At 40.5% G+C, this 27,404-nt stretch overlaps 1 protein-coding gene across 2 annotated transcripts in view; it reads left to right on the plus strand.

Annotated features, from left to right (window-relative positions):
• The window catches only part of SNCA (synuclein alpha), a 65,398-nt gene extending 38,300 nt beyond the window's left edge, over window positions 1-27,098 (plus strand). For both annotated transcript variants that reach the window (XM_071742840.1, XM_071742841.1), the window contains exons 5-6: window positions 25,410-25,499; window positions 26,464-27,098. In XM_071742840.1, coding sequence (XP_071598941.1) covers window positions 25,410-25,499; window positions 26,464-26,496 — 123 coding nt within the window. In that variant the 3' untranslated portion in view covers window positions 26,497-27,098. The remainder of the gene's footprint in view (window positions 1-25,409; window positions 25,500-26,463) is intronic.
• Window positions 27,099-27,404: the final 306 nt, after the last annotated feature.

Here is a 27,404-nt window from a genome sequence, read left to right on the forward strand (position 1 = left end):
AGGGAAAGGAAAATTGGCTACCATGCATGTCAGATCACTTTCCTTTGAACATCCTAGTTTGTTATTACTGCTGCTGGAAACTGATAGAGAATTCACTGCACCATTAAAATCTGGGACTGCCTCTTCTGCCAGCATGACCCTGCTGTGAACACCCTGAATTTGGCACCAGCTGACTGGTGAAGCTTTGCCCTAGGGCTTTGGTTTGCTGCCATACCCACCAAACAGCCCAAGGTGCAGTTGGCAGATAGCAGGTGATATGCTCAGCTACACTTTGAGGACTCCATTTCAGATTTTCCTGCAGAAAAAGAAAATAAACCAATTTACTCATTTGAGCAAAAGATAACCTAGTGCTGTTGTATGCTCTCATTATTTTGTTTTTTCCAAAGGCAATGAACAGGGGTGTCAGGGTTTGCAGAAAGAATGATGGATAGTGTGCTTGCTGCAATGAGAGACTGAAGATAAGTAATTGGTTGGCAGTGTTTCTCAGTTTGAGAGATCAGTGTGGGGGCTGAGTGATTATCAGAGTGTGTAACCTACACTAAATAAGGAGTGGAAGCAGCCAAAACATCTGTACACACCCTGTGGCTAAGGTAATGATGGAAGCAGCATACACTGAGGAAGCAGGGTGCACTTTTGCAAAGGACAGCATGTGAAAATAAATAAAAAATGTTAGTTCAACAGGCAAAAAGAAAAAAGCAGAGACAGCATAGAAAGTGGTAAGCAAAGGCCCAGCTAGGTATATATAGTATATGGAATGTGGCTTCCTTTTCCCCAGTGGAAAGTGATATTTTGGCAAACCAAAGAGGAAAAACTTTTCTTCTAAGTAAGATTTGTGTCCCTTTTCCCTGCTGAGGACTTGGCAAGCAAGCAAGTAGTCAACAGAGACTCCACAAAAATATGGAAGTGACATATGTAGTTGGTGACTCTGCAGTGAAGTGTGTGGCTTCTGCCTGGGATGTCAAGAGAAAAATCAGAAATGGATGTATTGTATTATATTGTACTGTAATGAATATTGTACGTAAGTGAGTTATTTCTATGCATCGTTCTGATGGAAATGGAGACAGTAACATTCAATTAAAGATCAGGATAGTAAGCAGGGAAGAAAATCCAAGGCTGGGTGGATCAAGTGGAGCTTTTTCCAGGTCCTTCCAGTATGGGTTGTAAACAAGATGGCTAATGCTCAATATTTCTATTTTATGTGTATTATTGTTATGAATATAGAATTGCTACTATAGGAAAAAGGTTTACATGAACCCCTCTAAAGGAAGGCACCATAAGGTCATGTTGCCAAGCAAAATTAATTTTTTAACTCTTGAGCTTGAAATGCCTGGAATGCATATTGAGCTACTTTTAAGTTTGCATCCATGGGCAGAGGCCACTGGGTAAGTAGGAGGAAGGGTTCAGCTCCATGGGCAGGGGTTGGAACACCTGGAGCAGAATGGTGTTCCCTCTCCTATGGCATCAGATCCCAGGGATTGGAACACCTGGAGCAGAATGGTGTTCCCTCTCCTATGGCATCAGATCCCAGGGATTGGAACACCTGGAGCATAATGGTGTTCCCTCTCCTATGGCATCAGCTCCCAGGGGTTGGAACACCTGGAGCAGAATGGTGTTTCCTTCCCTATGGCATCAGCTCCCAGGGATTGGAACACCTGGAGCAGAATGGTGTTCCCTCTCCTATGGCATCAGATCCCAGGGATTGGAACACCTGGAGCAGAATGGTGTTCCCTCTCCTATGGCATCAGCTCCCGAGGGTTGGAACACCTGGAGCAGAATGGTGTTCCCTCTCCTATGGCATCAGATCCCAGGGATTGGAACACCTGGAGCAGAATGGTGTTCCCTCTCCTATGGCATCAGATCCCAGGGATTGGAACACCTGGAGCAGAATGGTGTTCCCTCTCCTATGGCATCAGATCCCAAGGATTGGAACACCTGGAGCAGAATGGTGTTCCCTCTCCTATGGCATCAGCTTCCAGCTCTGCACCAGCAGCTCTAAGTTCAGAGTTCCCCTCAGAGTTCCTGTGGCTTTTGCACTGAGTCACTGAGGATGTTACAAGCCCCATTCCCCTACCTGCAGAGCTTGTATTATGTTTCTGCCTTTTCTATGCAAAATATAAGAGCTTGGCATGCTGTTGTCATAAGCAAGGTGAAGAGTTCTGCAGAGCTGAACATCAGTAAAGATGTTCAAGTAAGTTTAGTAAAAGAGTTAGTTTAGAGTTATAGTTAGTTTAGTTCAAAGTTTAGTAAAGAACAGTCAGAACACTAAATTAATAGATATGGTTGACAAAGCTGTATAGACTGTATAGATCTCACTTTAACTCCATGGCAGCCCTGGAGCACCATTCTTTCCAAATGTCATTCTTGTGCAAGACAGGTTTTAACACCATGGGTTTTGTTCTTTGTTATTTACTTGCCAGAAAGTGATTAAGTGAAGATGGAGTCCTCCAATAACAGGGGCTCAGAGGTAATGTAGCTATTATCATAATAGTAACATCAGAAATAATAATAAAAATTTAAAATTGAAGCATTACATGGAGGTGATGGGAAGAGGGCTTAATGGTAAGAAGGTGTTTCAAGCTATTGTTAGCTTTGAGGTTGTTTTTTCCCTATATACATATTGAGTAGCTGAGAGATCTGTTTCTTCACTTAGTTAACTGATTTCTTATCAGAAACTCTAGAGGAACAGAGAAGTCAAAACCAAGGACTTAATAATTTCGCCAAAGCTTCCGTGGGATATTTCCTTTCATTAGACCATGGAAATTGGTTTAGTGATGATAGCTTTTGGCAGTTTATTCCTTTTTCATATTGATTTTGCTCAGTAAGATCTTTAGAGAGTGTTTTCCCTTGATATCTACACTTTTTTTTTTACATGTGTTCTCTTCTTTGGTTTTATGCCAGATTCTTAGGTGCTGAACAACAGAAATCATTTAAATATGAAAAATAATTCTAGTTATTGTTTTAGAGAAGGAGAAGAAAAATAAAACTATACTATTAATTTGGATAACACTATACATGTGAATACCATGATAAATTTTGTCTAAAAATATATCTTTTGTGCTTCATAGGATACTCTTCATACAGGTGTTGCTAGGAAGTGGCTCTATAGGATCCCTAATTATTCCCACTTCTCAGGCAAGAATAGGACACCTGGCTTGACTTTTTCTCCATTACAAAGAGAAAAGACTGTAGTTTTTTGCCTGTGACAGTGACTTGCAGTTCTTCTGTAGCTAATTGGTAGTGGTTTGTGGATTCAGCTTACATGGTTACTCTTAAAAACCCCTTCCTCTGCTCTTCCTCACTGCCCACCCACCTCTCCTGACCCTCCTAGAATCAGGAATGAAATTTCCCCATGGTTCACTAAAAGGATTGGGCATGGGAAGAAAGATGCAGTTGCTCTGTCTGCAGTTGCTATAGGACCATTCCCTGAAATTGGGATAATTTCCCCTATCCCTGCTGTTTCCTAACTACTTTCACCTGCACTTTTTGTGGCTGTGCAAGTTAAGAATTTTGGTGATGCTGGAGGAGTCTACATGATGCAGATCAGATGCCATGAGGCTGATAGCCTCGGATTTGGCTTTTGCTGTAATTTCCAAGCACCTGAGGGCATAAGCCTAGGAGACAAATGGCAGCTCTGGCCCTGGAAAAACTTGGAACCACAAAGTTCAACCCAAAAGTGAATGGGATTTTGGAAGCAATGCCAAGCGTGTTAGCCTAACGTGGTTTTGATCAGGTAAAATATAAGCTTGGAAAAGTGCCATTTTATAAGAGATGCTTGTTTTCTTCTTAGAAAGCTATTGCAGTGTGAGAGCTCATTAATTAGTTCAAAGATGCCTTCTGTTCATCTGGTGCTGACCACTGCTTGTGGTAGGATTGAATGCTGCTCAGGTGGACAATTTGATCTTATTTGTAGTGACCTAAAATAAGAGTCCTGCATGTGTCTGCTCTCTTCATAATATCTGTACTGGCAGCAGCAGCCAGAGATAATCAAGCAGATTGCCTGGTAGTCTTCTCTCTTCTTTTTCTTAAAATGAATTGTTAAATAGTAAATGTAAGTTAAATGATTTATTTTGATTATCTGCACTGACAGGTACATAAATAAAAATCTGGGCTGATTTTTTAGAAAAGACTAACTAAATAGGAGATTCTTTGAGAAACAGGTTTCTAAAAGATGTTCTGTTTTGAATGTTCAACCACTGATAATTCCTTCAAAATAATTCCTTACAGGCCAGTTATAAATTATTGTCCTCTCTAGCAGAGTTACATTGGATAAACTGCAAGTATATAACTTTTTAAGGTTTAGGCAATTCTGTTTTACTGCACGCTTAAATTATATTGCTAAACATAATATGCTTGATGACATCTCAACATAAAAGTATATTAAATCAAGGATTTTCTGTTTCCAGTATGTTTTACACATTTTGTCTATGTTTTCTTAATCTAGTGTAATATAATTAGGAATTTCTGGGTTTGGGGAGGTGAGTTTTATTTGACATATCCAATAAATGTTTTAATAGTAATTTTAATGCTGCTGTTCTATCAACTTCTTCGTTTCCTCCTGTGAAGAAAGATGGGTCAGTCTACATGGCACCTAGAAAACCTCTGTGCACAAAACTGGATAATAAAAATGGCAATATCAAAGAAGTTGATACTTGGAAAATAGGCCAGGGCTTGCAGCAGGAAAGCACAAAATTCATTAAGTAAATAATGAGCTCAGTGGTTTTACGTGTGGGGGAGGAATGGTTTTGTTTTATTGAGGTTGGAGTCTTGGCATTGAAGGATAGAGATGACTTTATAAGAAACATAAAACTGTTCAGAAATCCTGGTTTTCTCCTGGCTCAATTTGGGGAAAAAAACCTGTAAAAAATTATTTTAGGAAATTACTGAATGTGCTGTTTCATGTAAGAAATACAGAAAGCAGAAGATACACAACTCTGAAAATTGCCTCCCAAAAATCACTCAGAAAGAAACACTGGGACTTGGACCTCATGAAGGACCATGTGTAGCCCTGGATTTGTTCTTTTGTCTGGGTACAGGGACTTAAGTGTGTGCACCTCAAAATCCTGAGTGGGAACAGGACATCAGGGTGCCATTAAAAGAAGTTGAGCTATTAGCTACTGTTAGTTTGAAATTACTTGTGGAAACCCTAGTGCTTGGCCTGAGCAAGGGTTGTGGATGTCAGGGTCACATCGTGTTCCTTCAAGCCAGCTTGCACCAGCTATCTAGGCTTGTGCATGTTTCTTTTTTTAACACATACAGCATCAAAATAGCTTTGTACCTGAGGGCAAATACTCTGTTTTCTTGCTGTCACAGATGCTGATGGCCCTGTGTGAGTCAGGTATTAGTCAGGGAGCTTTTTGCCCTTCTGAAGATGCAGGCTGTAACTCGGTGTGCACACAACAGGGGGGTTTAGGTAGCCCAGCCCCAGCTTTCCATCTGAAACAGATGAGCACCATGACCAGGATAAAGACTTTGGCTCTTATTAGAAGTCAAGACTGGGGCTGAGGTTTTGGGGGGCACCTATGCCAAGGATGCAAAGGGAGGAGAGCAGCAAGTTTCCTGTTTGCCAGCTACACCTAAAGGGACCCAGATAGCTCAGGGCCAGCTCAGCCAGGCTGAGTCTGATAAAAAGCACCTGTGAGCAGCACTGCATGGGCTCCCCTTCTCCATCTGCCAGCCAGGACTCTGCTGGGACCTCTCCAGTGCCTGGTTGAGAGCTGCACCCCAGTGTCACTCAGCAGGCAGTGTCACCCTATGGCCATGACACACTTTCTGCTTAAGAATAGCAAAAGTCTTTTTCACCTGACATAAAAATAAAAACTGCGTGAAGCAGCTGAGGGTAACACTGGCTGCAAAGCTGCCAGGAGGGGCAGAGCTTTGACTCCTTTCTCCTGGGTGCTGACCCAGGCTGTGCAGTGGGAATGAGACTTCTCATCCATGTGCAGCTCAGTGTTTGAGCATTGCCTGGCTTCCAGTGGCAGAGTTCCCTGGATTTCTCTGTTAAGAGCTGTGCCAATGAGTGGGGCTTGTACAAGACTTTTAAAATATTCTGTGGCCATAGTTAGAACAAGATTTTTGAGAGATTCAGCATGCTACGTGGAATCTTAAATATGGTTGTCCCTTTAGTAGCCTTAAGGAAGCTGAGCTACTTTGAAAAGTAGTCCCTGAAGTATATGTAATATCCCAATAAATTTCCCAGTCCAAACCTATTTAAATAGTTTTAACTTGGTTTTCTGAGATACTGGCTTCCACTACTTTTCTCAGGCATCAGGTAAATTGGATTATTTTTTTTTTTATTTATTTTAATAAGATGCAGTCATGTATTTTGCATATGGGAACTGAGAACATAAGAAAAACACCCAGTATCATGAGGAGGGTGACTAATGTTGACAACACTGACAAATAGTGATAAACATTAGGAGATAAAGGAGAGCAGATGGTGTTTCATGATTTTTTGAGTGCTTTGCTTATCTTGGTGTTTCGACTGTAGCTCTGAAGAAAATGACCTGATTTTTAACCTTTTCTTTCTCTCACAAAAAACAATAATTAATAATAATTTCTTCCAAAGCAGTGATTACATTATGGTCACATCTGCTAATGTCACAGAATGGTACCTAAAGTGTCTCTACATTCACAGATTTGCTTATGCTTGGAAACAGCAGTGAACATTTTCTTTTCAACTTTTTCCTCCCAAATGTCCCAAGTAAAACTGATATTGTAAGTAAACATGGCATACCCTTGATTTCAGAACCATGGCAAGCCTCTGGAATGATTTGGCTTTGTTAGTGGTGCAAATGTCATCACTCCAGACTACAAATGAGCCTCAAAAAGCAGCCTGGGAAATGGAGAAGTTGTCCAGGGGAGGGACTGTGAGCCAGTTCCTGCTGTGCAGTTTAAGCAAGAATCCAGAGGGTGTTGACTTCTTGTGAACTTTACAGCCTTTGAAATGGGCTCTTTCTCAGTAGTCCCCTGGCTCTGGGAGAAAACTAATTACACAGCTTAAAAATGGACAGGAAAGTAAAAAATGTTGTTGGAGAAGTGCTGGCAGATTAATATTAACCCCAAACTGGTAGATGCAGAGTTTTTTTTAGATTGCTAAATGTATGGAAATCTTGAACAGATTCTGTGTGTACAATAAGAGGTTATGATAGATCTCTGAGTAAAGATTATATTTAGAAGAGATACTGATACAGCTCTTGGAGGAACTTCATCACAAATGTCAATACAGCTTTTATAGTAAAAAAAAAAATAGTGTAAGGCAGTTTTTCAGAGTATGCCATAGATTCATAGAATTTTCAGGGTTGGAAAGGACCTTTAAGATCACCCAGTTCCAACTCCCCTGCCACAGGCAGGGACACCTCCCACTAGATCAGGTTGCTCAGAGCCCTGTTCAGCCTGGCCTTAAAACCTCCAGGGATGGGGCTTCCACCACCTCTCTGGGCAACCTGTTCCAATTTTTCACCACCCCATGGTGAAGAACTTCTTCCTAACTTCCAATCTAAATCTTCCTTCCTCTAGTTTGAATCCATTCCCCTATGTCCTGTCACTCCCTGACATCCTAAATAGTCCCTCCCCAGCTTTCTTGTAGCCCCTTCAGGTACTGGAAGGCCACAATGAGGTCTCCTCAGAGCCTTCTCCTCTCCAGACTGAACAAACCCAACTCTCTCAGTGTCTCCACAGGAGAGGTGCTCCAGCCCTCTGAGCATCCTCATGGCCCTTCCCTGGACATGCTCTGACACATCCATGTCAGAGGAAGAGCTGCATTACAAGAGTTACTGCTGGTATAGGCATATCAGTAAAAACAGACTTGTTTCATGATCCCAGTGTATAAAACTAATCCAGCAAAACCAGTGAAAACACATGCTGGGATTTCTGCAGAATTGAGTACACTCAACATTTCATCAAGTTCAACAGCTAGATTAATCTTCCTCATTAGATCCCATGCAGAAATACAACTTTTAGTTTGCAGTTGGTTAAATATGGGCTATTGAGCAGCATCATGTTGCCATGACTAAGGCAGGGAAATGTATTATGGAAGGGGATAAGAAGTTGTTTTATCTCAAGTGGAAAGTTCTTTAGTTTTTCAGTAAGCACTCTTACTGTGCTGGGACACTGAAACACCTGCTGGATAGTTTGCTCTGATTTTGAGTCTATGGGTCAGTTAAAATGTAGAATTAAAATGGTGGAGCTGCAGCAGTGATGTTCCTTGAGCTGTTGAGATCTATTGCAGGTCTGGTCAGTACTGTATTTTGGTAATCTTCAATTGCCAGGCCGGTGTGCTGGAGGAGATCTGCTTACAGCCATCCAGCAGTGACCATGGGTCTTGGAGCAGAGTAGACTCTGTGGGGATGTGAAGAAGATAATCCTCCTCCCTTCCAAAGGTCTGGCTCCTTGGGCCACGACATGTAATGGCAAGGGACTGTTCATTGGAACAGGTCAGTGCTGGTGAAAACACAGTGAGGTGGGGATGGGGAGTTCCTGGCTGAGGGGGCATCCACCAGGGGAGCTGTGACTTTGAGGGCCAGGCAACCCATGACTGCTGGGTTTGCAGTTTGAGATATTAAAGCACACACACACAAAAAAAATCAGGAATAGAGGGGGAAACAAAATGTATTTCAGGCAGAAAAGCAAAGCTGCTGAGACATGGGCTCAGCTGGGCCAGGAGTTTTGTCAGCTCTGGGCTGCCCCTTGCTGCAATGAGCTGAGGTCTCAGGCTGCTGTCTGACAGCAAAATTCATTGCTTGTATGTAGCATCTACAAAAATATGTTGCTTTCTGTGCTCAGCCAAATATGTGCCAGAAAGGTATTTATTTAGATAGACAAGAGGAGGAATTAATGCTTCCTTTAGGCTGGCACAGGCACTTGTCCTGTGGAAGGAAATCTGGAGTGCTGATTCCAAGACCCAGGTTGCTGGGGAATTACCCACTTAGCCTGGTGAAGCAGAGCACTTGAAGTGAACTTAACCAACTTTCTGTGAATTGGTGTCCAAAAAGATGCAAACAAGCTTTTTCAATTAATGTCTGCTTTACTTTGTTTATTTTTCAAGTATTATTAACTTATTTCATATATATTCAGAAGGTAATTTATTTCCATTTTTATTGCCTCTCACACCAAAGGGAAATATTCCTGAAATAAATAATTGCTACTTGCTCACTGCAGAGTGACAACTGAGTTACCAAATCAAAGCTTTCAGATAAAGCTGCAAACATTCTACTTTGATTGCATGAAGGAAGCAAAATTAATGGCAGACAGAAATATCTAAGAAAGTTTTTGTTGTTCAAGCAAATTTTTTTGCAATGTTTTAGACCAGATGCTCAATGACACCTATTTTTTCCTGACCCTTTGTTAGCAAATCTGCATTTCTCTTAAGGAGATGTGTATCATTATAGTATATTCTTTTCCTCTGAGTTTATGTTCTGAAACTTCTAAGATAAGCATTAACTCTTTTAAAACTTAGTTTTAGGATCTGGAAGTGTAAATTTCTTACCAGATTTAGAACAATAAAAATTTAAGTACAGCCATAAAGAACAATCTGAATGAAACACAGTTATGATGATGTGACACAAGAAGATAAAAATAGGGAATGGCTACTAGGCCACACAAGCCCAAAAGCTAATATCCAAATAACTTTTCCAGCTGTGGTTACTGGGAAGGGAGAGAGTAGATTTCCACACGATGAGTATTTTTGACAGAGTAAAGCCTAGGAAGTGATGAATGAACAGCTTCAGTAAGAGCCCTCACACATGGGCAAAATGAGCCTGTTTCCTCTCCTAGGATCACTCTCATTATTACAGTTCTATGACCTGAAGTTACTTTTTCTTCAAGATTGAGAGTTTCATCATCTTTATAATTTCAAGAAAATATTTGATTTTTTTTTTTTTACATGAACCTCTATGTGTTCATTAATGTGAACTTTAATTTTTGTGTTAACAGTGTTCCTGAGGTTTTGTATCATTTTCTCTTGGCATGTTCACTATATAAGCTAACTTGTAAATTTAATTTTGCTTTGTGTACAACCAACTCTCCATCAGCTGCTGTGGAGCAGCCTCTGTTTTTCAGAAGAACAAGTGAGATCACTCAGAACCAAGTCCCTACCAAAATTCTCTGCCTTCACACGGTCCAGTTGAACAGTTAAGCCTGATCAGAACCATCTCTTTAATGTTTATGCCCTGGGAGAATTCAAATCACATAGACTGTATAATTGACTGGTCTTCCTTGGAAATTTTATCAGTGCTCTACATTCCAGTTAATTAAATCATAGACCTGAGTGTTTGGTTAGAGCTGTATTAAAGCCTCTCCAAGGAGGTTTGTAGCCATCACTGGGCTGAAGAACAGGGGATTGTGACCTTGAGGTATTTTCAGTGAAGCTGCAAAGCCACTGCTGAAGTACAAGGCCTGACCTGCAAACTCCTTCACTGTATTTCTAAGGCTGAAGCCTGAATTATTAATCAGCTGGGGACTCTGAGCAAGCTGCAGAAGCCAACACGATTAAGGTGATTAGTGAAGAGTCTGAACTGATGCTTTGTGATGGAGATGAGTCAGGCATGTTAGAGACACCCTAACAACCAGAGATGAGGTTTTGTGTGGGAAGACAGAGGAGTCATCTCTCCTGAGGTGTCTCACAGAGCAGAGCCTGACCAACAGGGCTGCTTAATGCTCCCAGGTGTTTAATTCTAGCTCACTAATTAGAGAGACATACACCCAAATATTATGTGATTAACATTATGGTGAAAAACAGTGCCCTTCAATGGGATTAACATGTTCAAGTGCTTCAGGGTACTGGTGCCTGTAGGACTGGCATCCTACACATCTTCAAAGTGAAGATGGTGGTGTTAATTCTGTGTTTAATGAGTTGAGATTGTCTCCAGCCGCTATTCCCAAGGCCACTTGGCTTTGAAAGGGAACATAGAAGTTAAAATTTATTTCACAGAAGCCTCCAAGATACACATGAGTTCTCTGCATACAGATTGTGTGGCTCATGGGGTTTATCACAACCTCATCTTCTATCTGATTATTTTAATTCTGTCGTTTTTTCATAAAGGTTTAGGAGACAGATTAATTTTTAATTTGAGGGTTTATGGCGTTTTTTCAGAAGTGGGCAAGTGGTGATACCTGGTATTCAAATGAAATAATTCATACTAGATTTCAAACAATCATGGAAGGAAAAAAAATCCTTTCGTTCTCACTGCTAGCTATCTAACAGGCTGCTGAATGATGAATGGTCCCCTCTTAGGATTTTAAAATGACAAGATAAAAATGAAAATTCAATTCCCTAACATTCTCAGTTGTGGCAGCAAGAATATGAGAAGCAATGTCAAATGCTTGAAGTCCTCCCACTTGCTCAGGGATCACTGAGTCACTGTACTGGTACAAGCCAATTTAAAATACTTCACCCTTGCTCTAAACATTGGGCCTAACTCAATTGGGAAATGGGAGCATCACCCACACAATACAAAGCACTGGAGTGTTTTTCTTTCCAACAGGGGTAATCATCAGCAGTATATAAAAAATAACTTCAGTGCTGAAGGTGTTCTCTTTCTGCAGCAAAGAGGTGATGGGGGAATAATGTCCAAAGCTTGCTTTGAATTACATAAAGCTGGGCTTCTACAGGGTTATTGGAACGTGTGTTAGGAGCATGCTTTGCTTAAATGCTGCCCCATTATGTGTGGATCTTAATGCTTCTGTTGCATTGAGGGTACAGTAGAAGAGCTCTCTTGCCAGTGATTTGATTTGGGAAATTACAGCTGCATAAATGCCAGGTCTGTCTGTCTTACAGGATAAAAATGGTTTGCATCAGGTTTCAAAGCTGTCATACCTTATCATATTAAGCAGTTTGATGCTTGAAACACTCCAGATTTATAAAGTGAATCCTTGATTCACTGCAGTGTTATTTTTGTATTAAACCTTTGTAAAAGCCTTGACTTCCATGAAACTATTTGCTTAAATACATGCTCCAAAATATTTTGCTGAATTAGGTCCTAGACGAATAAAATGTATAACAATAATTCAGGTTCAAGTAGACCAGCTTTTAAGCTTTCATTAGTAATGTTCTTTTAAGCTTCTTTTGTCAGATTGCTTACATATAGTATGTATTTTTTATCATTGTTGTAAAGAATGTTGAATTATTTTTCTGCAAGAACCCATTCAGAAAAATGCTTCTTAATATTTGTGGTACCAGCTACTATTCTGGAAACAACTTTTTGACAATGCTATATTGTCCAAGGCCCATGCTGGCTCACATTGTTCCTATTTGCTTAACTCTCAGCCTGCTGAGCATCCCCACATACTGATGTTTGGAAAACTGCAAAGGTAGGAAAGAGATAACAAGGCCAGAGTAGCTACTGCTGCAGCTTCCAGTGCCTTACTTGTGTAATTCTTGGCAGATGGGCAACTAGACCAGAGAAAAAGAACCAGTTTGTTGCCTTCTCTTACAGAAACGTGTGTATAACAGAAATCACCATTATTTTTCAGTATAGTTTCTTATTGATTCTTCTTGTTGAACAGTGCTTATGCAATTCTAAGCATGTCAACTGGCTTTATGCTGAGCTACTATGAAAACTATAATGTCAGCTATTGAAGTGCCCCTGTGGGAAATGCATAAATACTTACAAGATATCAAACCCAAAATTATTTGGAAAACAATGTTAAAATATTGTGAGATAGCATACTTCTGAATTTCATTTAATTTGTTTGTTCATGGCAAACTAAATTTACTTCTGGCCTCCTATTCCATGTAAGCACTTTCTAGCATGGCTCATTTCTAATGGTATTTGCACTTAAGTTCACCAGCTGGGTGTCTTGCTGATACTGCTTGAGCATTGGGCATCCAGCTGTGGCAGTAATGCAAGTGAGTTGTTTGTGTTCAGTTCTTGCCTGGGTGATTCTCAGGAACCTGTCTCTTATTTTTATCTAAATGTTCACCAAGCAGCACGTGTAGAAAAACATCTTTAGGGCTGGTAGCAGATAGGTTTTTGTGTTGTTTTCAGACTATAGGGAGTCGTATCACGAATGCAACATCCTCTTCTGAAGTGTGGAGTGGTCCTGCCAATCTTTTTTGCATCATCCTTAGTACTGAAAACATAAAAGAGCTCCACCAGAATGAGAACCCAAACATGCTGGGCTGATTCCAACAGGATGAGGCTCAACACGGCCAAGTGCCGGGTCCTGCACTTTGGCCACAACAACCCCATGGGGAGCTCCAGGCTGGGCACAGAGTGGCTGAAAGGGACCTGGGAGTCTGGATTGACAGGAAGCTGAACATGAGCCAGCAGGGTGCCCAGGTAGCCAAGAAGGCCAATGGCATCCTGGCCTGGATCAGGAACAGCGTGGCCAGCAGGTCCAGGGAAGGGATTCTGCCCCTGTACTCAGCGCTGGTGAGGCCACACCTCGAGTCCTGTGTCCAGTTCTGGGCCCCTCAGTTCAGGAAGGATATAGAGGTCCTGGAGCAGGTCCAAAGGAGGCAACTGGGCTGGTGAAGGGACTCAAGCACAGGCCCTATGAAGAGAGGCTGAGAGAGCTAGGGCTGTTCAGCCTGAAGAAGAGGAGGCTCAGAGGAGACCTCATCACTCTCTACAACTCCCTGAAAGGAGGTTGGAGCCAGGGGGGGTTTGGGCTCTTTTGCCAGATGACTTTCAACAAGACAAGAGGACACAGTCTTAAGTTGTGCCAGGGGAGATTTAGGTTAGATATTAGAAAGAATTTCTTTACGGAGAGGGTGATCAGACATTGGAATGGACTGCCTGGTGAGGTGGTGGATTCTCCGTCCCTGGAGATATTTAAAAAGAGACTGGATGTGGCACTCAGTGCCATGGGCTGGGAACTGCAGCGGGAGTGGATCAAGGGTTGGACTTGATGATCTCTGAGGTCCCTTCCAACCCGGCTAATTCTATGATTCTATGATGATGTATTGCCTGAGTGGCATATCAGTGTTTATTGCAGAAGGTGCAAATGTGGCTTGTAGGAGAAAGAAGTGTAGTGACTGAAGTTGATTTGCCACTTGTGTTCTCTCAATTCTTCCTCTCTTTTGGCCGAGCACCTTCATCTCTATAGAATAAGCTTTGATAATCATTCTAATTGGTATGACAGGCATGAAATTATTTTTCCTCAACTTAATCTCAGCTTCTGTGAACTCCATGTAGTTGATAGTTATGCCATAAATATGAAGAAAAGTGGTTTAGTTTTGGTTTTTCTGTTTATCCTCAAAGTTGAGGGCGTAATGAGTGCAATTGCTAAACAGTATTTCACTCAAAAGGTCCTGAAAGAAATGTGGGTTTTTTCCCTGCTGTCTGGATGTTGTGAACAGGATGAATGCTTTGTCTCAACTGCTTTTTTTTTGTGCTACATTTATGATGTGTATGCATAATTTTTTCCTCTCATATACTTCAATATTAATGGAGCAATAACTGGAGTAGGACTAGAGTCCCCTCTCTCAAGCCATAAAAACAGATGAGTAGAAAAGAGTAGTTCCCCTTTCTTAAGAGCCAACTTCCTTCTTTGGAACCAACTGCTTCTAGTGAATTGTAGCAGTTTATGGTGGTTGCTTTACTGTCTCCAGTTCATTCCTGGGTGCAGAGGGCACCCAGGACCCAGACCCCTGCTTAACAGATGACTTTTGGGGAACTACTGTGATTAATAATAAGAAAGGACCAGAGGATCATTATAAAAACTGTGAGAACTAAATTTCCATTCTTTTCTCATCCTTTAAAAGCAGCTCTGCATGCTAATTTCAAATAATTTGATGGAGTTTGTTGAAAGAAGTATTTCCTGGTAAAAACAGTGCAGAAACAGTTCTCTTTTGAAGCTCCATCTGTGGCTGAGAAGATCCTGAGGGCCACACTGGTTGGGATGGTTTTTCCCACTGCCTCTTCCCTCCTTTCCCTCTGTCAGCCCAAGGAGCAGCATCTCTGACGTACTTGACTCTGCTCCAAAGACCAAGCAGCTGCATCCCTTGTGTGCACTTCTCATAAATAAGTACTGGGGATGCAGGGTAGTGGATGCTCAACAGTTTTTTCCTAACTGTATTGTGTGAGCAGACAAGCTGGTTTTGTCCAGAAAAGAGAGAACTGAAATGAATCATGATAACATTCTGCCCAGTAGCAAACCTTTTGCTACAGAGAGAAAAAGGACTGTGTGCCCTAGGACTAAAATACTGGTACTAAAAGGCAGTGAGGGGAATCAAGGTTAGACACCAGGAGAGCTGCTAATGGGACCAATAATTAAGCATAGCATAGGATTAGATTGCCTGGTGACACTGGGGAATTTTTGTCACTGAAGGCTTTTAATGTGGCTTTTCCCAGACATCTGTTGGGTATCATTTAGGGAAAGCTGAACCTGCCTAAAGCAGAGATGTGGCTTAGATGACTCCTCAAAATCCATCCAAACTTGCACACATGATTTTCTGTTTATGAAGAAGTAGTGAAGATTTTTATGGTATGCTTTTGGAGCAGCAGCAGATGTCTGAAAAGAAGGTCATAAAGATGGGCTGCTTTCAGCAGTACAGATACAAGTAGAAAAATGGCTTATTGAGGTGAAAAATTGCACCAGGCTTATATTGATATGAGAGCTAAATTTGGCCTGGGAAAGGCTGTTTTGCTTTTCACTCCACTCTGGTGTGGTGTAGAGGATAGCAGACTTCTGTCTGATGCTCTCCTTCAGCTAAGCCAGAAATAAAAAGCAAAGAAACAGCAACAGTGCCAGGGAAGGAAGAAAAGCAAACACAAATACTAGAGCATTGTGTATTTAGATATTAGTCCTTTAAGAGTCTGCTTGCCTTCTACACGTTACTAAGCTTTATTAATTGTTTCCACTAAGTTAAAAAGAATTATTTCTTATTATTCCACAGGACAAGAATAAGCTGAAGAGATGTTCATGATTTTTAAGTTTTAGACCAATGGACTGAGAAGTAATCTTTCCCAGTGCTCACTGATAAAAACTGAAGGGTAACCACACCACTGACAGCACATCTTGTCAATCAGTTTCAGCCTCTGGAGGTGACTGTGCTGCCACTACCAATCCTGTCAGCCCACAGCTCAACACGAGGGAGAGTAAAAGCAGAGTCAGTGCTGACTGCATCAGCTCATCCACTCATCCTCTGGGGGAAGCTCAGTGAGAAAACCAGGCCTTCTCTCCACTACCTGTAGAGCTCTCTTTCTTTAAAAGTTTCCTTGAAAACGAGTGATGTTACCTCATTGCTTTGTGAATATACGTGCACAAGATGGGGTACAGAGCTGAAATGTGTGCTGTGTGTGTCAAGTGGGAGCCCCAGGCTGTTCATACTGCTAGGGGTGGCTGGTCCTCCAGTTCTCTATAAGGAACGTTTTCTAAGACTAGGAGAAATAATTGGTTTAGAGGTTGCTCTTTTAGATAATTCAGAATTGAATGAACTGTGTGTATGAGTGGAGAATTCTTTTAAAGGGAACTTCGAGAATCATAGTAAGTTAGGGGTTGGAAGGGACCTCAAAAGATCACCAAATCCAGCCCCTTTTCCAGGGTGGAATTGTGTCCAGGTGGGATTTGAATGTCTTCAGGGAAGGAGACTCCACAACCTCCCTGGGCAGCCTGTGCCAGTGCCCTGTCACCCTCACAGTGAAAAAATTCTTCCTTATGTTTATACAGAACCACCTGTGCTCCAGTTTATAACCATTGCCCCTTGCCCTATTGTTGGTCACCCCTGAGAAAAGCTTGACTCCATCCCCCTGGCTCTCTCCCTTTACATATTTATAAATATTAATGAGCTCACCCCTCATTCTCCTCTTCTTCAAGCTGAAGAGCCCCAGCTCCCTCAACCTGATAGGGGAGATGTTCCACTCCATCATCCTGGTCACTCTGTGCTGGACTCTCTCAAGCACATCCCAGTCTTTCTGGAACTGAGGGGCCCAGAATTGGACACTTACTTTCCTCCTTTCATTTTGTCTCTTAGGAAAGAGAATGTGTATGCTTGAAGTCTATACAGTAACTTCTTCTGGAGTTTAAAAAGTTACATAATGTTGGAATGTGATTATGGTAAAATAACTTAGCAGCTTTGACAGGGATCTCGCAGTTAAAATTAATTTAATAGAGCTGAATCCATACAAGGTTGCTACTTGCTATGTCATGTACCATTGTTTTAGTTAGTGTGATCAGTCAAGATCCTGTATTATTATGTTCTAGTTTTATTTAATGAGGACAAAGCTGAGGTATCATCCTTGAAGGTCCTTCTTGGTGAAGAGTTCATACAGACTGGAGAATCATCCATTGCTGCAAGGGAACAGATGGATCCCATGGAGCTCCTGACAGATATAGGGCCAGACTGTTCTTAGACACTCCTAATTAAGGTGATTCCTTTAGGATATATAAACCTACTTCACTTATGCTTTCCTAACAAGTCCCATCATCTCTCCTCTCTCTTCCAAGATGTGTTCATTCCTGATGTTCTCCTTTGGGGTCTTCCAACATTCCTAGCAAGATGCATTGTGTAGATTAAATTCTTTATTCAGAAGAAGGCACCCTTGGGATGGATTAGAGCAAGTAGATCACATCTCAGACTTTTTAATACCTGGTAGAATGGCTTGCCTTCTTTTCAGTAAAATGTCAGTGCTAATTCTTCAACTTCATGATTATTTTCTAACGCCATTTGTCCGTCCTCTTTGATTTGGTGAGTGCTTATGTGCAGCATCTTAATAACTTTTCCCAATGAGCTGCATCTCATTTATTTCAGCCACTTAATTTTGTCCGGGTATCTTTGAATTACGTAGTGAGAATAACAAAAATATCATGTTATTTATTGTTCTTTCCTAATGCATATGACCAAGCATGCACAGTAATGTGCAGCGTTTGGTGCTTTTTCCAAATCCTCATTTAAAATAGTGGCATTACTTGACTCAAGATTTCTGCAAAATGGCACTCTTGAAATGTCAGGTTTTGAGAATGTAAATTACTGTGTTGGTAGTGTGTAATTCTGAGCAGATCAATACCCTAAAACATTTTTATTGACCTATGCTACTCTACCTTCTTCAGGAGAATGTCAAGTGAGGCACAGATGTGATCAGAATCCCCTGATGTGATGTTTAGTTAGTGTGTATCATTCCCACTGTTTTGCAATTAGAAATTACTCCAGTCTTTCTAAGTGCTAAGCTCTAGCTTTTTCTTCCCCTACCTGTAGAGTTTTCAATGTCATCATAGATTTGGGAAGCTGAAAAGGATGAAGCTGAAAGGACCACCTGTTCTGGATACATTTACAAGTTTACAAAACTGATCACACACTGACTCAGCCCCAGACAACCTGTAATTAATGCACGTGTCAGTCATTTTAGAATTTGTATAACCTTCTGGTCTGAACTGGCTGATGGGTGGGTTCTCCATGTAATCCATTTACCAGCAAATAACAGCATAACAGCTCTAATTAGGTAATTTTACCACCCTGGTTAATGCAAAACATGAATCTGAGTTTTAGGGAAGTGTATTGCTCATGGAAAGGTTCCTGTTGTACTCTGAACCGAGCTGAGTCTCATCTTTACATGTAACACTAAATGGAGAATTTTAAAGAAAGGAACCAAAAATATGCACCATCTCTGTTGTATTGAAATACATTTTTCCATGAATTTACAGCAGTTTACATATTGTTGTAAACAGCAGGTATTTCCAGTTATTCCTAGAAACCAAGATATACTGGCAACCACAGACACTTAGACTGGCTTCATGTTTGTTCCTCTCTCTGTAGGGCTCAGTCTTTTTATCCTTTTCACTTTTGTCATTGCTAACTGGAGGACATAAACACACAAATCAAAATGCATCCTGTAGCACTTGTGGCCACTCTGTTAGCCTTTCATTGAGATTGTGCTATCATGCTGACATTTATTTATTTGATTAAATGGCTCTTCTTCACTTCCACTCTCCATTAAAGGAGAAGGAGGGCAGTAGTCCCATTTCATTACTGGTTCTCTAAAGGAGTTGTGCACTGGAACAGCCAGTTTCCTTCACTTATAAAGCTTTCTCATAATTTCCTTCCCTTAGGTGTTTAGCTTAGGGATAATTAAAACAGTTTAGTTCTTTCTAGCTAGTGCACAGATATGTCTCCTTTCTGCATCTCTGGAGTAAAACCACTCAACTGCTGCTAATGCTTTGTCCTTCACAGTTGAGGCTTAAAGGCAATGACTATTGCAATAAGTCAGCAGGAGATTTAGAGCATTGAAACTGAACTGGAAACTCAGTTATAGTCAGCTCCACATATTTAATACCTCACCACTAGGAAAGTAAATACATTGAGGCCTTTTTAATTGTTCTGTTTTGTTTTGCATGTTGTTGAGAATTTACTGGTTTGTTCAAGGGTTTTTCTCTCACACAAGCTGGGCTTTATGGTCAAAATACCTGTAAAAAATAAGTTACCAAAAGGAAAACACAGTTATTTGTTCACTTAGGTCCAACACTTAGCCCCAGAGTGTCCTGATATTCCGTGGGGAAGAAAGGATACATCCTATTTTCTTTCAAAGGGGAATTTTAATCTCAGTGGCATAGCAAATTGCTATTCAGCTCTTAGCAAGAGGTGAATTTGGACAGTCTGTATAACAGCTGCACTGAGGGTATACAAAAAGAATCCCAAAATTTTATTTTAAGCTCCAACAAAAACCAACACGCAGTTCCTGCAGAATGTTCTTACAGGGCACATAGCACCAAAAATGAAATGGGTTTAGTCAAGCTGTATGGATATTCAGTTACCAGACACAAAAGCCTTAAGGCAGCCCTGCTGAGTTATGGGATCAGGATCCAATAACAGGCATGAGAGCAACAGCTTTAGGCATAAACAATTTATCCCTAAATAATGGTGTGGTAATAAAGACAGATTAGTAGTATGGTTATCCAGATTGAAACAACAGCAAATTCAATAATGCAGCAGGACTGGGCTCCACTTAATATTCAGGCTTGCAAAGGTGTCTGTGACCACGGCTCTCAGGCAGGGAGGGAGGAAGCAGACATGGGCTTCTCTGGACACCTACTGGGACCAGTTAATGAGCTCAGGGAATGCCAAATCCCCTGATGGGATTGTTCTTTCTATTGCTGAGCAGGGAAAAGCACTGTTTGGGCATGTTCACCAAGCATCACATCCCATTTTTCTGCTAATTCTGTCCTTGGTGTGCTTGGAAGTACAGTATAAGGCAATACTACCTTAACCTCTCAGTACACTGTAACTTTGCAAAGTAATAGTGCTATTAAATAGGATTTTCTAATTTTATTTTTTAAAGTCTTATTTTTGTTTCAAGCTCCTCCAGGTATCAGCTTTTGTGTACATACAACAAACTGGACTGCATTTAATATGCTTTGCATGGAACACTTTGTTGAGAGATGCAAAGGACTTTCCAAAAAGGACTTTAAAGGTCTTTACAAAAGAGATGTACCAAAATTATCTTGTAAACCAGCTTTTTCCCTATTCTACTTCAGAGCTTTTTCCTTATTGCCTCTTACCTTGCTTCTCAGCTAATAAGTAAATATAAAACACTCAATAACCATTGGCAAGTGATGTGGTCTGACCAGTGCTCACTGAGTTTATAATAATCTATTTTGTTGCAATTAACTATGACTTTTCATGTTCCATTAATTTGTCAGGTTCTTGAGGAAAATCTCACCTTATTTTTGTGTATATAATTGATTCCAGACAGTGGAGCTTTGTACTAGAGAAAAAATCATCTCACACTATCTGCATGGGAAATTTCATAAATGTCTCAATAACAGACAGAAAATCAGCAAGTGTGAAACAACATGAATATGAAAGTTTATAGCAGGAGTTTCTCCACGTGTATAAATATGGAGATGGTGGTAAAGAAGATAGAACAGTGCCCAGTGAAATGGCAGGAGGCAGTGGCCACTAATTGAAATGCATCTAAACATGAGAAAAAACTTTTTCAATGTGCAAGGAGTCAAACACTGGACCAGGTTATTGAGCAAAATTGTGGAGTCTTCATCTGTGCAGGTGTTAAAAACCCAACCTGGCTGCTCCAGGTGGCCCTGCCCAGAGCTGGGTGGTTGGACCACATCATCTCTGGAAGTGCCTTCTGACCTCTGTGGGTAGGAAAAGAGACTTCCAGGGTGATCTCCTCATGACAATATAAACATTTTAAGAGCTGACAGCCTGGTTTATTTATCTCAGAACACAGAATCAATGCAAAAGGAATTAGTCTCCACTCATCATGAGAATATACATGACTGTAGAACTCCTTCAACATTCATAATGGAAAGAAAACAAAGTGTAACTAGACAGACAGAAAATGATAATGCTTGTATCAGCTGATGAATTACAGTTACAATGCTTACTTTTGAAGTTGCTTCTGTCTCTGACTTGAGATAATTTATTTCTGATGGCAATAAAAACAGGGTCTTCAGGAAGACTTTTCAATCAGTTTGATTATTATTTTATTGCAAAAGTTGTTTGACAGCCAGACACACAGCTTAGCAGGATTCATTCCCACAGTAAGGAGAAGGAACAGTGTTTTGGAGCCATTGCAGCCAAGAACTTTATTTCACATCTTACTTTTGCCCCTCTTGTGTACCAGGTATTTTTTGCCTGTTCTTTGAATCAGAACCGGTGCAAATGTGCCACTTTATGATGATGGGACACTGTCTCCCCTTTGTTTATAAAATTACCTCAGTTGCTCAACAAAACAAGAGGACCAGCCTTCTTTGGGAAGGGAGGGTGTGCACCACAGCACTTCATGCCCAGGAAGGTGTGGAGGGGTGAGGTAGACTGATGGCACATAGGTTTTGGGTTGTGTGAGGTTTGTGAAGGCAGACTGGAGTGCTGACAGCACAAACTGGCACCACTTTGGACTCCTGGGAAGGGCAGGGTGTGGGGTGCTCCACCTCTGGCTCATCACAAAAGTTTGCTTTCTGTAGCATGGGGGCTGAAGGCACAAGGCTCTCTGGAGGTGTAGAAATGCAGATCTTACCCAGAATGACTGTGCTTCAAACCAAGATATAGGCTGGCACTTGTTTTTTCTTAAGGAAGGCCTCAGGGAACAAGTAGACATCTTCACATTACTATTTCTCTAAAACCTTGTTTATTGCACGAGCAGTGATCTTCCCTTTTTAAAGTGTTTTCCCTACAAAAGAGTTCATGCTCCCCAGTTAAAAACTGACTGCATCTCCAAGAAGCTTCTGTTTAGTTTTTCCATATAAGAATAGAGATGGCAGCTTCAAGAGAAAAATATGTCTTTCATACAAAAACAAGAATTGGCCTATTGGGTGTTTTTCCTCTTCCATAACTAAATCAGGACATGGAATTACTGATCACAAGAACATAAAACTGCATTTTTTTTAAAGGAGGTAAATAATGATCTAAGGTGTACCTTTGGCTTCATATTTTGGGGGGTGGTGGTTTATTTTTGTGATGTCTTAAGTTCAGAGAGAGCCACCATTAAAAATTACGTGGTCACCTCTGCTATCCATTTAAATATACAAATGTGACCAAGAGTAATGTCATTCTTGACTGAACTCCAGTGAGATCAATGTGGAAGGTGGTCTTTGTGCTACTGTCTGCAGCTGGACACAAGTGATAATCTTTTCCCAGGCAGAGTTCCCTTGATGGTTTGTTATGGCTTAAGATTTGCTTCATTTGAAAAAACATTGGTGTTGTGATTGACATGGAATTTCACTAGTGCTGCTGATTTGCAGCTGTAGGGGAATCTCCATCCTGAACTTGCTGAGACAACTTGGGAGGGACAGTAACTTCAATATTTTCTTTGGCATTGTGTCCCTGTAATCCTTCCCCATGGCAGAGGTTCCTAACAAAGAGTGTGCAAGCTTTGAAGCTCTTCTTTGAAATTTGGCTGTCAAATCTTTTTCTTCATCGTTAACTAATGGTCCTGGCAGTCTCATTTGCCATCTGTTTCCCTGCTACAGATAACATTAAGCTGCATCCTTTCTTCCTTGTGCAATCTCAAGACTGATTTTAGGCCCAGGTTTACTTGGTGTAGTGATTGTTAGCTGAAGCTGTTCTGTAATGATTGGGGGAAGCAGAAATTAAATTACATTTAGGATTAAACAGTAGAATGGAGCCCTGGGCCCTTAGAGCTGATATGTTGTGCACAGTAACAGCTTTAAAATGTGCATTGCACATATTATTTAGCTATTTCAGAAAAAGCTGATAGGGATTGATGCTACTTCTCATGAAAGTAAATGGGCATAAATGCTACTAAAAATTGTATAGCAGCTTGAGTAATTAAATACTGCACAACAAATTGTCTTAGGGGCTTGAGTGTTTTGATAAGCCAGGACAGAACTGTAATTGGGCCCAGGTTTTCTGATAATTTCATGCTTGAAAAGTTTCCTGTCATGTTGAACATCCAAAATTATTAGTTCTTCTGGAAGACAAAGGACTAAATAAAGATATTAGCAATCTCATTCATTGATGTCCCTTGACTTTTGGAATTTGTCCATGTTATCTATGCCATAGAGGAGCACAGGATGGTAACTGACAGCAGGCATGTATATGGAGGGAACTGGCAGAATAATAGGCATTTCCACACATGGACTGTACTGTCTACTTCTAAAGGAAAGCAGCATATCTGGCCTCATTGAAAAGCAAAAGAATCAGGTATTTTCACATTTGTCCTTTTAAAGTCTGTAACAGCAAGAGAGAAGAATCCACATTATGGGAATAAATCCTGCACATTGTGGACTTCAGTGATTATGGTGCAAAACCTGTGGACATGCAGATGCATCAGTGCCAGAAAAGGGAGAACAGGATTTGTGTTTGGCAGACAAAGTCACAATTGGTGCATGGAAAGGTGCAGAAGGTGAGTCATAACAAGAATGTTATGACTAAGGTCACCCAGTTAAACCATGTGGCAGACAGTGAACAGCAAAAGCTTGAGAACGACTAAATGAAGGTAAAGTGCCACTGATTTTTGGGGTTTGTTTTTTTTTCTGTGTGTGTTAAACTCACAGAGATGAGTTTCAGGTTTAGCCTCTCTTATCCTCATTTCATCTATATCCTAAATTTAATTTAGCTTCACTATCCTATAAATTGCAGACTTTGAAGAATTGCCTCATTAGTCTGGTTTGTAACTTACTTAACTTTGTATTTCTGTCCACACTGCCAGCCTACAGGGTTTTTCTAAAGTTAATTTCTTCCACAGTATCTGTAAATTTTTTTTAGTGCATTTCTGTCTGGATTGGTATAAATTGCTATACATCAGCATCATCACAATAGTTACATTGAGCTACTTTGCCTGGTGTTATATCAATTTTCTTACAGCTCAGGATGAACTCAAGCAGTTTTTGTGCTGCCAAAAGCCATGCTTCTTCTCTGAAGTTCTGCAATAACAGCTACTATGGGAATTGGCCCAACTGGAATGTTCTTTTCCTTTAAAATTTGTGTTTGTTTTAGATGGTAAATAGTACCTATAGTTCTTGGACAACACTTAGGTAGTCTTACTCAGCAAGTTATTCCATATGCTGTTGCAATCTCATTAATTCCAAGAGGTTCTTATGAAAATTGCCATATAAAACAGAAGGACTTTTAAAAGGTCAGTAACAGAAGCCCAGAAAAAAACCTGTAAGGAACTGGGTATCTGGTAGTGCCATGTATCCTATATTAATACTGCACAGAGTAACATGCGGGTTGACATACAAAAGCACATAGAGGTGTGACCCATTAAAGGAAAACAGCTTTTCCCAATACAGTTAGGTTCTAAAACTAAAGGAAAAACAGCACACAATAGTCTGAATTATACTAGTTCTCTCTTTTTTGGCCACTTTGGAATGTACTGTGAAAAGACTAAATCTGTAAAACAAGCAACAATTTATGAGAGTATTGATGTGTCTAAACATTTAAAAAAAAAAAAAGCCCTGTTCTTTCATTATTAACGCTGAAAAATATGTCATTTATTTACAGTCTCATTTTTGTGTCTTGATACAACCCAATTCTTTTGGCCTGCTTTTACAACTACGTTTACATACCTGTGTCTGTATTCCCCCAAGCAGCTAATCAGAAATTAATGTGATAACCTACTTAAACAATTCTGGGGGGGCTTCATTTCCCAGATCAGGTTCTTAAGGAGCAAAACACTTGTTTTGGTTTGCTTCATAGCTTGACCAAGGCATTTTTTGTGGTATTAAAATATTTTCCAATGATATTCAGCAACTTGGTGGCAGTACTGCTCTTTGGTTCAGATTGACTTCTTGGCCTGTCCATGGCAAGAGAGAAAGGGTATATCAGGAGTTCAGCTATTCAGAAAGATGATATTAGTTATTCCCAGGGATACTGCTGTGGAACAGGGAGAAGATCTCTCAGGAGTGGATGTCCTCCTGCTCTTCCCTTGCCACCATCCCACAGCAAAGGACAGGCCAAGAATTCAACCACTGATGGGGAGGAAATACATGGCTTAAATGACAAGACAAGCACTTAACAGTCTGTCACTTTTCTTTCCCTGTTTTACATGTAGAATGAAGAAGGTTTCCTGCAGGAGGGAATGGTCAATAATGCAGATGTTGCCATGGATCCTGAGAATGAGGCTTATGAAATGCCTCCAGAGGTAAAGCTCTTGTGGTATTTGCTGTAGAATGCACGTAAGAGAAGGGCACAGGAGGGGACATTAGCCTGGTGTGGGGCACAGCAGAACTGCAGTCTCTTTGGCCAAGATCTCCTAGAAGTACAGGACTGGGAATCACAAAAATCCATTGCTTTCTTGATAGTAAGGAAGTTTAACAGTAAAATTTAGTGTGTTTCAAAACATTTGTGCCTGGGTTTCTGAGTAATCCACAGCAAACCTATATTTTTTCTTACGTTTGATATGGAATATGGGAAAACCTGTATCTTCATGGATTGTTTTAATAGCTTGGTCATTTATTGAAGTATCGTGCTTCAATAATTCATCATTATGCTCTTAAATTTATGCAATTATGGGAGAAAATAGTTTTGTTGCTTTTCATGAACCTGCTATCTAAAATATTGCAATGTCTGGCATGATGTGTTGGTAGCTGGAGTGGCAGTTTTACAGTACCACAGATAATCAGGCTGAAAACGAGAGGTATAAAACATTAAGGCCATGATCCAGTGAAAGGCTTAAAGGCATGTGATTGACCACATACATCTTGCATATCACTGACATTATGGAGACTGCTCATAAACCAGTTGTTAAACACACATTTAGGTGACTGACTGACTCATACAAGTATCTGCAGCACCTGGTGGGCTCTTCAGCCCTGAGGTGATCCTCCTCCTTCAAGTGAATTGCCATGGTGGCCTTGGGAGATCTTGGCAACATCAGCTGGATAGTGTGTTAACCAGTGCCAAAGCCTAATTCTCCTGTAAACACCCCAGTTTGTAAGGTACAGTATCTGGAAGATGTGACGAAATAGTAAGAAATAGCAGCATCCTGGTCACATGAAAATCCATAATATTTTGACATTGACTCCACAAGGACTAGAGCAAGCAGTGTAAGTAGGATGTATTGATCTGTAATTTCTGGTAGCACTGATTTCTGCTCTCCTCATTAGGAAGAGTATCAAGACTATGAACCTGAAGCATGAGAGTCCCTTCCTTCCTTTATATCTCCTGAAATCTACTAACTACTAAAGACGTCCCATCCTGTACAAGTGCTGAGTTCCAATGTGCCCAGTCGTAAAATTTTTTTACAGTTTTTACAGTGTATTTTGAAGTCTTCCATCAGCAATGATTGGAGTATCTGTGACTGCATCCACCTTGTTTCAGCATTTCCCTCCTGCTGAAATGAAAGCTGGTTGGCAGGGTCATTGTTGTGCTGTGGATATTGTGGCTTCAAGTTTAAAAGTTAAAAAAGAAAATGTTAAATAAAAACACCTAAGTGTCTATTGCTTATTTCTAACTCTGTACATGTTTTGTTGATAGGCTGTCAGTATTTTAATATTGTTTATGATACATTTTTTATTTGTTTCCTATGACTCTTCTTTCTGTGCAGAGATGACTTATTGTGAGAGCTTTATATATATATGTGTATGTATTATACATATAAAAAAAAGTAACTGAGCATGAACTATGCACCTATAAATATTAGCTGTTGAAAATTTATTGGTTTGTGATGTGTTTTATTAACTTGTGTCTGTAAATAATGGTGTTCAACTGAAGCAAATAAAACGTAACCCATTAAAATGAACTTCTAAATTAGTGATGATTTATAACACCACCTTTCCTCTCCAGAAGCCCCCATTGAAGTGTTCAGGCTGTGTTGCTTCCTGCAAAGGGGAAGAAAACCAGCAAAGGGAAGCCCAGTCTATACCAAAACCAGGATGAAAAATGAGAGTATCAGGCTGGTACGTCAGCTGGAGTAGAATGTTGACAAAACAGATTGATTTGTACTGCTGATAAACTTTCTGTTGTAAGGAGAACCTGAGCGTGAATGAAGCCATTAATAATGGGTTGCAGCAGATTATCAGGATATTGTGAGGCCCTTTGAAAAATT

This window comes from Heliangelus exortis, chromosome 4 (assembly GCF_036169615.1).
Source record: "Heliangelus exortis chromosome 4, bHelExo1.hap1, whole genome shotgun sequence".
NCBI classification, from domain to species: Eukaryota; Metazoa; Chordata; class Aves; order Apodiformes; family Trochilidae; genus Heliangelus; species Heliangelus exortis.